Below are 14178 nucleotides of genomic sequence, written 5' to 3'. Positions count from 1 at the left end.
AATTTTATCACCCACCCCCAGGCTAAAAACTCTCTTGAAAAAAGTTCAAGAAAATTTTGAAAATTTTATGTTTGAGTATTTCTACTAATTTTTTGTATCAACTGAGCCCCGCGGTGCGCGGTCAACTTTTGGTTTCAGTGTTTAATTATGGAGAAAACAATAACAAATATAATATTGCTACATATCTTTCTTTATATCTAAAACATTTACTTTCGCAGACATTTCTTCTCCTCGTGAGGAGGGATACGTAAACAAACACGAAAAACTTTTTTAGTGGTTATCAGTCTCCAAACCCCAAAAAGAAATTGTCCTGTTCATCTAACAGTTGGACACGAAGTCCATGTCCACTAAACAGCTTGTTAAATTTCGAATGCGGAACGATAGCCCTAGGCTTTGCTTTTATTAATGTAATATTTATGTAAATCCTAATCAACGGTTTCATTGATATATGCACATAGTACAGTAAACAATATCGAATATGCATTAGAATGAATAAATGAGTGAGGCGACGTAATTCAAATAGAACAAATCCAGCGTTGTTTAAACATTTTCCCCATGTATTCATGCAACAATTTTATATTCTCTCTTCGGGTAAACTATTCATCTTTCTTCGATTGTGAGAATGCAAAGATAATGTGAAAAGTGAGCCACCTCACCATTCACTTCGGTTTTCCCATCCTACCGCCCGACCTTAGCACGTGTTTATGCAAGTATGCGGGAGAAAATTTGCTCAGAGCGAGAAAACCTACGGTTGCGTAGGATGCGCTGCGTTGCGACACGGATGCAGAGAGCAGAGAGTGGAAAATAAACATTTCAGATGGGATGGGTATGCGATAATTTCCCTGAAACATCCTTCGGCGATACGCTTGCTTCTAGCGGACTAGCCTAGTCTTATTTATGTTTTGCTTTATTCGCAGTCGCGTTCCATCACGAGTGCAACGTGGAACCTGAATTGCAAGCCAAGGTGTAATATTTCATACGGGATGAGAATCTTATGATCAATCGGACTTCGCTAGCTTTCTTCAGCTTGTTAGCGCTAATGATGTCTCTTGCCCAGGAGATAAAAAATACACTTAATTTTCTTTTTCGCTTTTAAAAAACGGAAAAGTGATACATTTTCCAGTCGGGCTAACAAAACCAATTTATATTCTGATAGGGCGGTTAAAACGATTAAGAACCATGACTGTTTGTTGCTGACTTTGGCGCCTTTGTCACTTTTTTATAGGTAGGAGCATTCATTTTAATCAATAAAAATTGACAAATCAATCATTCGTTATTTTTAGAAGTACACTAGAGCCACTTCCTACGTGCAACGATTTTTTTATCTGCGTTAAAAATATGCGTATGTTTCGTAATCCATGGAAAGAAATGCGTAAATCCACTAAATAAATTTTAAATCCGTGTAGAAAAGCGATTGCAGTGTAAGCCGAACTTTTGCGATAGGTTTATCTTAAATCCTCCTGTAAAATAATGTGCTACTCAAAACTATAATTTGAAATAATCTATTGTACTGCCTTATTACTCAGAGTAGCTCCGAAAACATGGATGATATTGTAATGATTTGAATTTAAGCTTAATAATTGTTAAAATGCTTACTTGGAATTCAATACGTCTAAACATAATTCAAATTCAGTGGAGACGCATTGTAATGATTCACTTTCATTTGAGATTTGCAAATACATAAGCTCAAAAATTAAAAACAAATGCCGACTCGTGACATTTGTCAGTTATTCAAGACTTGGTGGTAATTATAATTTAGGAGTTTGCCCGACAGTTCGCGTTCAACGTGCAAGGTTGCAGTGATTGTTTCAGCTTAATTCAATTTATTCAGGCATGATGACTCAGGGAAATAAAACCTAAGAAAAAACATCTATGTCTATATGAATGTATGAATTGGTATAACAAACTTCTCTAGCGCTTATTTCAGTTCAGCGTTTATGGTTTAATATATTATCAGTTTAGTCAGCCGGTATGAGTCACGGCTAAATTGAATGTGTTACAATTCCTATTTGATGTAGATAGTTGCGAATTATCTAATAAAAGAAAAAATAATACATCGTGAACTAGTATACTTCTTATAGTAACATATGCTTTCATATGTCCTCTAAACATATTTGAAATCAAATTTTTCAAGCATATCTTAATGATCACTTAACTATACGATTTACTTTGACGTTTTCCACTAATCTAGAATTAAAAAAACGAAAACGACTATAATTTAAATGGTAATTTTAAAACTAATTAAAGATAATTGAAGCACACTTCATCAACTGTGCCACTATCGTAAAATTACACTATTACTCGTATAGCCTTTAAATACGCCTAGCGGAAATCTTGCAGAATAAGTGTACAGTAGTAAAGAGTATTAGTTTTTCGGTTTCTTTGCTCTCTACGTCATTATTTACGGGTTAAGCCTCAATTCCGTCTGCAGGGAAAGGCCACGAAAACGAGCTCTCCCCAATTATGTGATTAATCCTACGTCACGCAGCTCGTTTCGGTCCCACACGAAAAAGTTTGTCTGTCTGTTAATTTAATTTCGTAAAGGAATCTTTTGTCCTAGTAGAAGTTACAAGGAAGATGAAAATGAACGTTATAAAAGAAATGAACAATTTTCGCCAGGGAATATCGGAAACTAGAAAAGGATGTCGTCAATCAGGACCGGAAAATAGACCAAGTGTAATTTGATTTTTCCTTTTTTCCAAATGGAATTATAAACGTCTTTGATGTTATATTCATCCGAAAAAGCACTGTTTGTCGATCATCGGTGTTGTGCTGTGCCGTCTTTTTTGTGCGGTTGGTTGGCTTGTTTGTTCATATTAATGGAGTCCATTTTTCCGGCAAACGCATGTCATGATAATCCCTTGTGACATATGAGGGCTAATTGAAACATATACGCATTGGTCACCAACACTGCTCTTTTCCTGGGATTTAATATGAATTGAGTCGAACTCGGTTTGTGTCTTTCATAAGGTCAGATTGTAACCTTTCGGTTGGGAAAGTCGCGGGTAATTATTTCGTGGTGACGTTTTTCTGCTTACCTATATTTGATTCTAATACGGTTGTTGCTCTTTCATTGAAAAGCTCCCTGATTGAACAATTCAATTCTAATGAAATTGTTACCAGTCGATTCCCGAATGTTTAGAAATGAATATGGATTCTAAGATTTGATGGTCCGCATGCCTATTAACAAATGATGGTCATCGATCGGAATAATCGACGCTATTTGATTGAAATGAAGTAAAATACACGGTATTCCTCTGAATTTTATCATGAAAAATACGCTTTCAAAACAGTACATGCCAGTTTGTTTGTATTGCCATCCTTCGCTTTTGAGCCATATCTCAAAAACATTGTTGGATTTTTTAGAATTTAAAATCTTTGCTGAAATTTTCATGCAATTAAAACTATACTAGACCAAATTGCATATAGCATTCTGTTTAATTGATAAATTTTTAAATGTGGCTCGGTTGACAAGAAAATTTAGAAAAAAATTAGGACTGGTGTTCCGTGTTTGCCACTGGTTTTGTAGTTCTTCAACACTTTACAATACTTTTTCACCTTATACAAGGTTGGCGATTCCACTGCCTTTCCATATTCTCTTATATCTCTCCTGTATCTAGTCGACTCTTCTACATTCATTACCTTTCAACACTACTTCAAAGTATTGTTTCCATCACCTGGCCACTTGCCACTTGTCGGTAATCAGATTCCCCTTCCTGTCATTATACATGGTAGGAATTGGCACGGTCCGGTGTCTGATTCCGTTATTTGCTCTATAGAAGCCTCCGTGAGGACGCGATTGCAGTGTTTTCGTTTCCTACGGCGGTGAAGCCTCTAGCTTCCCGGTACCTTTTCCCATCTGACGTGTACCATACTTTGTAGCTTCTAGCGTGTTACCGTAGGTCCATTTTTTCCATGCCAATCACTCCCCGCGCTGCTCTGCTGACCGCGTCCTGGATGTACTACAGGTCCACGTCAACAGGTTCGTCGATCCGTCCATAAACTTTTTGGTTGTATCAACTCCGTACGTTGATTTTGATTTAAATATGTTGGACAGCCGGGTGCGAATTTTGTCTATCTCGAGTTAGTGCACTTAATCGACGTTTGGTCTCGAAAAAACCGCACATCGATAACGTCTGAAAAGTGTCGGCCGTCGATCATGGAGCGAGCATTTCATAATTCAGCCGTGTGCTCCACATCAGCCCCTTCGATGCCCTCCAAGGAGAACAGCTTCCGTTTCCTTGTGAGCAAACGAGCTCAGCTGCTGGGAAGCAGTTCTCCGATCTTCGCTCGGTTGCTCGTGTCTCAGCATCCCTCAAGCTTTCATCTGCGTTACAGTAATACGCCAACGCGCTTGGCCCATGGCAGCTTGTCTCAAATTTCTTAAGCGTCATACATTTTCGAGATCTTTCGCCAGTTGGTTCAACCACCTATCTTATAGCGCGCCTCTACGTTTTGTACCGGTCGGTTTCAAGACGAACACCATTTTTGCAGGATTGTTGTCCAGCATTCTTACATGTCCCGCCTATTGTACCCTTCCAACTTTGGCGACTTTTTGGATACTGGGCCCGTCGTAGAGTTGCACCAGCTCGTGGTTCATTTTTCGCCTCCATACGCCATCCTCACATACTCCGCTGGTGATGGACCTAAGTACACGTCGTTCGAAAACGACTAGTGCTTGCAAGTTCTCCTCGAGTATCGTCTATGTATCGTGCCCGTAGAGAACTACCGGTCTTATGGTGCACTTGGTACGGGGCGAAGTTTAACAGACACCAAGGTATTGTGAAGTCCCTAGTAAGCACGACTTCCAGCTACAATACGTCTGCGGAGTTGTTGGCTGAAGTTATCAATGATTTTAGGTACACAAATTCGTCAGTAACCTCGAACTTATCTCCGTCGATCACTAAGCTACTGCCTATGCGAGTTCTTTGGCGCTCGGTTCCTCCTGCTAGCAGTTACTTGATCTTCGACGTATTCACCTTCAATCCAACAACTCGTTTCAGCTTGGCGTATTGTTCAGCAACCGCCTGGAACGAGCTTCTGACAAGGTCCACATCGTCAGCGAAGCTTGTGAACTGGCAAGACTTATTATAGATCGTGCCCCGCATGTTACAGGCTGCACGTTTCATAACACCTTCAAGCGCAATGTTGAACAGAAGGCAGCCTTGTTGAAATCCCTTTGCGTGTTTCACACGGGCTCAATACTGCACTCGAATTCTTCACACAGCACGGTACACCATGCCTCGTGGTCTCAATTAGTCTTGTTAGTTTCGCAGGAAAGCCATTCGATACTGTCATAAGCGGCCTTAAAATCGATGAATAGGCGGTGCGTGGGAACTTGATATTCGCGATCAGCCGCAGCGTAAAGATTTAGTCCGTTCTCGATCGCCCATCCACAAAACTGGTTTGATAACTTCCCACAAACCTTCGTGCTAGCGGCGAGAGACGGCGAAAGATAAACTGTATATTGAGTATATTACTCTCTGATGCAGACAAAAAGTCAATCTATCCGAGCACAGCTTGATAAACTACACTGCGATGCCATCATTTCCGGTTCATTTGTTGTTCTTGAGATGCTTGATAGCATCCATAACTTCACTCGCGGCACAAAGCCTGCTCGAAATGCGTTTAGTGTGTTGTAGGATCTACGTGTTTCCTGAGAACGATAGAGCTGCTTTATTTTCTCACACTTCAGCTCTTCCAGGCGGCACTATTCGTCCCGGAAAAGATGGTCTGCTGTCTTCGTTTCTGTTTGTATCGTTATAACGGGTTCTTTGCTGTAGCATCAATGACGCAGTACATTCTTCTCGTCTAGAATCGTTTGACACTCCTCTTCGAATCAGCCGTTGAGCCGGTTCCTCTCGACGAATTGAGCAGCACCTACCACTGCGTTGTTAATTAGTGCTTTTACAGTACGCCAGCAGTCCTCCAGATGGTCTTCGGTAAAGACTTCCTCATCCGGCAACGCTACCTCAAAGTTTTGCGCGAACTCAGTAGCTGATTCGGAGAGTTTAAGTCGCTCCAGATCATTCCGTAACGGGCTCCGGTAGCGGATGTTGTGGACAACCGAAAGTCTTTGGCGCATTCAAGTATCGTTTGCGCCACGCTAGGCTCGTACGTTGATAATATCCGAGCAGTGCCTTCCGTCAATCAAAACGTGATCGATTTATGTTTTAGTCCGTTGTGTTGATCTCCAGGTGTACCGATATGGGAAGCTATGTTGGGAGTAGGTACTACATATGGCCATGTTCTTGGAGGCGGTGAAATCAATGAGTCGAAGGCAGTTAACGTTCGTGAGCCGGTGTGCACTGAACTTTTCAATAACCGATCTGAATTCCTCCTCCTGGCCAACCTGAGCGTTGAGATCTCCAATAACGAGTTTGACGCTATGTGTTGCACGCTCCAACTGCGGAGAAAAGGCATTCTTATCAGCATCGTTACTTCCTAGGTGAGGGCTGTGCACATTAATGATGCTAACGTTGATAAAACGGCCTCTGTTCCTCAACTCGCACATTCTGTTGTCGATTGGCCACCACCCAATCAGGCGCTTGTGCCCAGCTTGTGTGTGTTGCTGCAGGTCTGGTAGATGGTGTAACCATCTCTGCACGTATGTACCGATACTCCTTTCCTGCATACCTGCATGCAGCGCCACAGTGTCGAACTTGCGGACCCTCAGTAAGGCGCAAAGAATGTGGGTACTTCGTAAAAAAATAATAGATTCGCAGTTCTATGATCCGAGTTTTCCAAACTGCTTGTCCGCTTTCGTTGCCTAGGTCTATGCTGATTGTATCGATCCGTATTAACATTATTTGCTTCCTGTACTAATTGTTTTTACGCCTGGCCTGTAAGGCCTGCACCAATCCCCAGTCTCGCCGGAGGACTATAGTGACAAAAAATCTTACGATGTCTTACAAGGGAGGGAGGGGGGTTGAAAAAGTGGAAAAGTCCACTTTGACAAGCCGGTGATCGTGGGTTCGAATTTTAGCAGAACCAGGCCAATTGCTTGTCAAAGGACTTTAACATACACGCAAAAGTGGACTGTGCGTAACCATATCAATATTGCGTCTTTTTAGAGCAGCTGTTACCAAGGAAGCAAAGGAACTGGCAACTTTGCTCGCCGTTAATAAACGGCTAATGCCGTGATCGCTGATCGAGGATCAGCTTATCTCTTTGGCCTTTGAGAAGACAACGTCAGATGTGAAAGTAGAGTAGGTTAGCTTAGAGAAATTATTCGAGATTTCGTGTAGTGAAATATATTTGAATAACTAAGAATTTATTCTGCAGGTAAATGAATGATTAATTTACCATCCTTATTAATGAATAACGTATATTTCCATAAAGATAGCGCAGATAAGTCATATAAAATCAATACAGTTTCTCGGATACACGTGTGTAGGGCTCACTGATTTGTAAGTACTCACTTCCACTCGACACAGCACACAACATTTATAAATTTATATTTATAGCTTTGAAGCTTTTTCTATAATTAAACTGCTACAAACGTCAGTGTGGGCTCTTACTCTACAATCCGAAACAACATTCTTCAAAGAAATCACTATGGCCAGTGAACCTAACCTCAAGACGGCTCCGGATCAGGGAGGTAATTCGAGTTGCAGGGCATGTAAGAGAACCGATTCTGCAGAAACGATGGTGGCATGTGATCGATGCGACTTTTGGTGGCACTATTCGTGTGCTGGAGTTACCCCGTCTGTTCAGACAAAGGAATGGTTGTGTTCATTGTGCACTCGCCCTCGTGCCAGTTCCCTGTCTGGGCTTTCGGCTACATCATCTCGTGCGGCTTTATACGAACTAAATCTAAAGCGTATCGAGGAACAAAAACGACTGGAGATGAAGCGTCTGGACATCGAAGAAAAACATCTAAATGAAAAGTATCGTCTTCTAGAGTACACATTACAGGAAGAAAATCGTAGTGTTCACAGTCAAAAAAGTATTGGCCATTCAAAGGTTGCAGAGTGGATGGCAAATTTGCCGATTTCGACGAATGAATCAAACGCAGCAAAAAATAAAACGGTTATCGAAGAGGAAGGCGCAGTGGGACGTGTTGATATACATGAGCGACAGTCCCAGCAAGACGCTCCATCGAAACAGCCGTATCCTGATAATAAAAAAGTGCGAAACGAAAATCATTCGTTGATAAACTTACCACATCCCGGAGGTAAAAAAAATCCCAGTACGAGTAATGTCAAAAACGAATTTCAGCTGATCAAGGCACTCTCACAGCAGCTGCACGAGTTTCAGACGGAACCGTCAGGTGATGATGAAGAGAAGATGAGAAGGTTGATAGAACGGAATAGAAACTGTCAGCTACAAGCAAATTCTAAAGGACAGCCACACGAGCAGTCAACTGCTAGAGTTTCGACTGGCGCTGTTCCTAAAAATGCGCCCACTAAATACACAGTCGACGATCGCCCCGATAGGACAAACAGACAACCGCTTGCTCGTGCATCTCACCCCGCCACTCCTAATAACAGGATAGGAGGTGATATATTTTCTGATTCAAACGAAACTGACGGGACAGAAGTAGATGAGGAAAGGTCAGATGCCAGTGAAACTGGCATGATGAGTACGCTATCGAAGCAAAGGTTTCCGTTGGATAAAATGCGACAGAGTAAGGCCTCCGGTCAAGCACTGGTTCCCCCGCAGTTGTACTCTCCTGAAGCTGAACAGCGACTGACACATCAGCAATTGGCAGCCAGGCAGGTTCTACCACGCAGCTTACCGGTGTTTTCCGGCAATCCGGCGGATTGGCCGGTTTTCATTAGCAACTACAATTACACCACCGAGGCTTGTGGCTATAGCGAAGTTGAAAACATGATTCGTTTGCAACAGTGTCTCAAAGGACCTGCATGGGAATCAGTACGAAGCAGACTAATACTGCCAGCGTCCGTGCCACATGTCGTCGAGGCACTTCGAATGCGATACGGGAGATCGGAGATGTTAATTGAATCATTAATAATAAAAGTAAAAAATGCTCCTTCTCCTAGGTCTGATAAGTTAGAAACTATCATAGAATTTGGTATGCTCGTTCAGACGTTGCATGACCATATCGTTGCTTCCAACTTATTGGACCACATTGCCAATCCGACTTTGCTGAAAGATTTAGTAATAAAATTACCTGCCGAATACAAAATGCGGTGGGCCGCGTACCGAAGAAACTTTGTTACGGCTAACATAGAAACGTTTAGCCAATTTATGGATGAGATCGTTAACGATGCTTATAGTGTATCCTGTCCGACGAGTTTTGATAAATCTGAGAAGCGGAATTTGACACATGCAGAAACCGGGGGGAGCGCGATCAATTGGAAAGTTCAACCGGTAATTCAATCAACAGCGGGAAGCATCGAGTGTGCTGTTTGTAAAAAGGAAGGCTACCGCGCTCGAGATTGTCGGTTCTTTCAGTCCCTGTCCATTGATGAACGCTGGAGAAAAGTCCAAAGTAGTGGACTGTGTAGGACATGCTTGTACGGACATGGACGAAGATCATGCCGTAGCACCAAACGGTGCGAAATTGATGGGTGTAAATCACGCCATCATCCTCTGCTTCACTCTACATACAAATCTGGAGCCGCATTCAAGGCACAACCGCAGGCTGAGCATTATACTCACCGGTCTGAAATTCCGTCATTATTTTTTCGTATAGTTCCAGTAACTGTTTACAACGGAGAGCATTCGATAGACACCTACGCGTTTGTAGACGAAGGTTCGTCGTTGACCATGATAGAAGAAAGTTTAGCTGATAGGTTGGGAGTTGAGGGATATGACCATCCCTTATGTTTAAAGTGGACTGGTAACATGCAAAGAAATGAAAAGGACTCTCGCCGAGTGAGGTTGCAAATCTCTGGTAGGGGAAACTACAAAAAATATTTGATGACGGAAGTCTGTACAGTTAAATCTTTAGATTTGCCTATGCAAAGCCTGCCCTTTGATAGTATGGTTGATAAATATGCTTACTTGAAGGGGCTTCCAATCCGAAGCTATCGCAACGCGATTCCACAGTTGTTAATCGGACTAGATAACCTTAACGTGGCACTTCCCTTGAAAATGCGTGAAGGAGTTGAAGGCGAACCGGTGGCGGTGAAAACAAGATTGGGTTGGTGCATTTATGGAAGCACCAGCAAAGAGAATACATCGTCATACAATTATCATGTTTGTGAATGCGGCAACGATCGTTCACTAGATGAAGCTATGAAGATTTATTTCAAGTTAGAAGATGCTGGCGGAAGGCCATCGGCGAGTATGGCATCGGCAGAAGATAGGCGAGCATACCACATTCTTGAGAGCACAACGGTTCTTACCAAGGATCGATATGAGTCGGGATTACTTTGGAAATGCGATGTTGTTGAGTTTCCAGACAGCTTTCCAATGGCCTTACAGAGGCTAAAGTGCTTAGAGAGACGAATGGCGCGTAATCCTCCATTGAGCGTGAATGTCCGTAATCAGATCAAAGAATATGAAGACAAAGGTTATGCACATCGTACGACACCAGAAGAGTTAAAAAATGCTGATCCTCGTCGAACCTGGTTTCTGCCATTAGGAGTGGTAATTAATGCAAAGAAGCCAGGTAAAGTGAGACTGATTTGGGATGCGTCCGCGAAAGTAGACGGTGTATCACTAAATTCGTGGCTACTCAAAGGTCCCGACGAGAATACATTGCTTCCGGCTGTGCTGTTCCTCTTTCGACAGTATCCAGTGGCGGTGAGTAGTGATATAAAGGAGATGTACCATCAAATTGGTATACGAGAGCAGGATCGTAGTGCGCAGCGATTCTTGTGGCGGGACGATCCCACTAAGCAGCCAGAAATTTACACTATGGACGTGGCAACGTTCGGCTCGGCCTGTTCACCGGCAACAGCGCTCTGCGTTAAAAATGTTAACGCTAAACGATTCATTGAAAAGTTTCCGAGAGCGGTTGAAGGAATCGTCCACCGATACTACGTGGATGATTACCTTGATAGTTTTCAAACTGCTGAGGAGGCATATCAAACGGCTTTGGAAATCAAGGCGATCCATCAACACGGTGGCTTCAACATACGCAATTGGTGTTCGAACGAGCCGTCGGTTTTGGAACAGCTTGGAGAAAAGAGAGACAATGCAATCAAGCACTTGCATCCGGAAAAGAATAGCCAGTCGGAACGAGTATTAGGAATATTGTGGGCAACCGACACTGACGAGTTCAAGTTCCCAACTACAATGAGGAGCGACATTATGATGATGATCGAAAACAACACGAAGCCCACTAAACGACAAATTTTACGCTGCGTGATGACTCTATTTGATCCACTAGGCTTATTAGCACCATACATTGTGTTAGGAAAAATGTTAGTTCAAGAAACCTGGTGCGCGCGGATCGGCTGGGACGAATGCGTGACCGATGATATTTTCGAACATTGGAAAACATGGGTTGCAACGTTAAAGCATATCGACACGGTTCGAATTCCCAGGTGCTATTTTAGAAACACTAACTCTTTCGAAAAAGTTCAACTTCATACATTCACAGATGCTAGCCAATTAGCGTACTGCAGCGTATCGTATTTGCGAGTCGTGAATTTAGAAGGAAATGTCGAAGTGGCGTTGGTCATGGCCAAATCCAGGGTTGCGCCTTTAAAACCAGTCACGATACCGAGATTAGAACTTCAGGCGTGCACACAAGGAGCACGTCTAAATCAGTTTGTGAAGGATGGGCATTCCCTAAAGATATCCAAACATTTCCTTTGGACTGACTCGAGCACCGCACTGAGTTGGATAAATTCAGACCCTCGACGATTCCGACCGTATGTGTCTTTCCGAGTTGCAGAAATTTTGGAGTTGACTGATAGAAATGAATGGCGCTGGGTCCCTTCTAAACAAAATCCCGCCGATGAAGCGACAAAGTGGGGATCTGGTCCTTACTTCAAGGCTAACAGCATTTGGTACTCTGGCCCAGAATTCCTGTACAAACATGAAGCAGAATGGCCACAACTAAGGCAACCCGTTCCAATTGAGGAGGAGCTTAGAGCGTGCTACGCTCATAGAAGATTGATCGGACGGGTGTCAGTAATAGACTTTCAACGTTTTTCTAAATACAATCGTTTGCTCAGGGCAATGGCATATGTGCACCGGTTCATAAATTATACTCGAAGACAGAAGCCATCAGAGAGCCAACGATCGATACACCTGTCCTCAGCAGAATTACGACAAGCCGAGCAATCTTTATTTGCAATGTCCCAGTGGCAATCATACCCAGACGAAGTTGCAACGTTGAAACACAACATGACTCTTCCAGCAACTCAACGGAAGCCGATCGAAAAGTCCAGCAGCATATATACGCTGACTCCAATGATGGATAAGAATGGTGTCCTGAGAGTTGATGGTCGAACTGGAGCGGCTCGACGAGCACCATCTACCGTTAAGTATCCTATCATTCTTTCCTACCACAACCGGTTAACAGCTCTGATCGTAGATGAACAACACAAAAAATTACACCACGGTAACAACGAGACGGTAGTGAACGAACTACGTCAACGTTACTACATTCCGAAGCTTCGGACCTTAGTTAAGAAGAGAAGTACAAGTTGTCAACTTTGTCGAATACGCAAAGCGAAACCAAAAGTTCCGCTGATGTCGCCCCTGCCAGAAGCTAGATTGTCTTCATTCGCCCGACCCTTTAGCTACGTTGGGCTTGATTATTTCGGCCCCATCACTGTCAAGCTTGGACGCAGCCATGTAAAACGCTGGATTGCGTTATTTACGTGCTTAACTATTCGTGCGGTACACGTCGAAGTAGCAAGCAACTTAAGCACGGAATCGTGTATTTTGGCTGTTCGCAGATTCGTTTGTCGCAGAGGGTTCCCGGTCGTAATTTACAGCGACAACGGAACTAATTTTCAAGGCGCAGAAAGATTACTGCGAGAACAAATTGAACAGGGCCTGGAAGCAACGTTCACCAGTACGACAACAAATTGGAAATTCAATCCTCCCTCAGCCCCCCATATGGGGGGATCCTGGGAACGATTGGTTCGTTCCGTCAAAACAGCACTTGGCGCTACGTGTGATAATGACAATATTTCTGATGAAGACCTTTTAACCATAGTCATCGAGGCAGAATCCATAGTAAACAGCCGTCCGCTGACGTATTTACCCATAGATTCGGCAGAACAAGAATCCCTTACGCCAAATCACTTTCTGCTCGGTAGCTCATCAGGAATACGCCAGCCGATAGCAGCTGCAGCGAATGAATGTTCTCTATTGAAACGATCGTGGGGTCGAATCCAAAAGCTTTTGGACCGATTTTGGAAACGGTGGGTCCTAGAATACTTACCAACTCTAACTAAACGGACGAAGTGGTTTGAGGAAAGTAGAGCCACACAACCGGGCGAACTAGTTCTTATCATCGACGATACGACACGTAATAAATGGACGCGAGGACGCATTCTGAAAGTGATCACCGCTGCAGATGGAAGAGCAAGGCAAGCGGAGATTATGACTACCAAAGGTATTTTGCGTCGGCCTGTGGCAAAGTTGGCTATTTTGGATGTGTCTGATGAAACCGGGAATGCTCGCCAGTTCCATCGGGGGGAGAATTTTACCAAGGAAGCAAAGGAACTGGCAACTTTGCTCGCCGTTAATAAACGGCTAATGCCGTGATCGCTGATCGAGGATCAGCTTATCTCTTTGGCCTTTGAGAAGACAACGTCAGATGTGAAAGTAGAGTAGGTTAGCTTAGAGAAATTATTCGAGATTTCGTGTAGTGAAATATATTTGAATAACTAAGAATTTATTCTGCAGGTAAATGAATGATTAATTTACCATCCTTATTAATGAATAACGTATATTTCCATAAAGATAGCGCAGATAAGTCATATAAAATCAATACAGTTTCTCGGATACACGTGTGTAGGGCTCACTGATTTGTAAGTACTCACTTCCACTCGACACAGCACACAACATTTATAAATTTATATTTATAGCTTTGAAGCTTTTTCTATAATTAAACTGCTACAAACGTCAGTGTGGGCTCTTACTCTACAATCCGAAACAACAGCAGCTTTTGTACTGTTTCGAAACCAGTACAGCGAATGTGTATTGTTCATAACGCATTTGGTGCTCTAGCGAATGTTCAATGTATTGGACGGCTCAAAATCAAAACACTTTTGAAGTATTAACCGGTGCTACACTGAA

At 42.9% G+C, this 14178-nt stretch overlaps 1 protein-coding gene across 1 annotated transcript; it reads left to right on the top strand.

Annotated features, from left to right (window-relative positions):
• Window positions 1-7557: 7557 nt before the first annotated feature.
• Window positions 7558-13644, top strand: LOC129728904 (uncharacterized). The gene has a single exon (XM_055687378.1). It carries the CDS (start codon window positions 7558-7560, stop codon window positions 13642-13644), a length of 6087 nt encoding a protein of 2028 aa, XP_055543353.1.
• The last annotated feature ends 534 nt before the right edge of the window (window positions 13645-14178 follow it).

The sequence above is a fragment of the Wyeomyia smithii genome, chromosome 3 (assembly GCF_029784165.1).
Source record: "Wyeomyia smithii strain HCP4-BCI-WySm-NY-G18 chromosome 3, ASM2978416v1, whole genome shotgun sequence".
Classification (NCBI taxonomy): Eukaryota; Metazoa; Arthropoda; class Insecta; order Diptera; family Culicidae; genus Wyeomyia; species Wyeomyia smithii.
The sequence above is the reverse complement of the archived record's forward strand: the minus strand, read 5'-3'. Positions and strand labels throughout refer to the sequence as shown.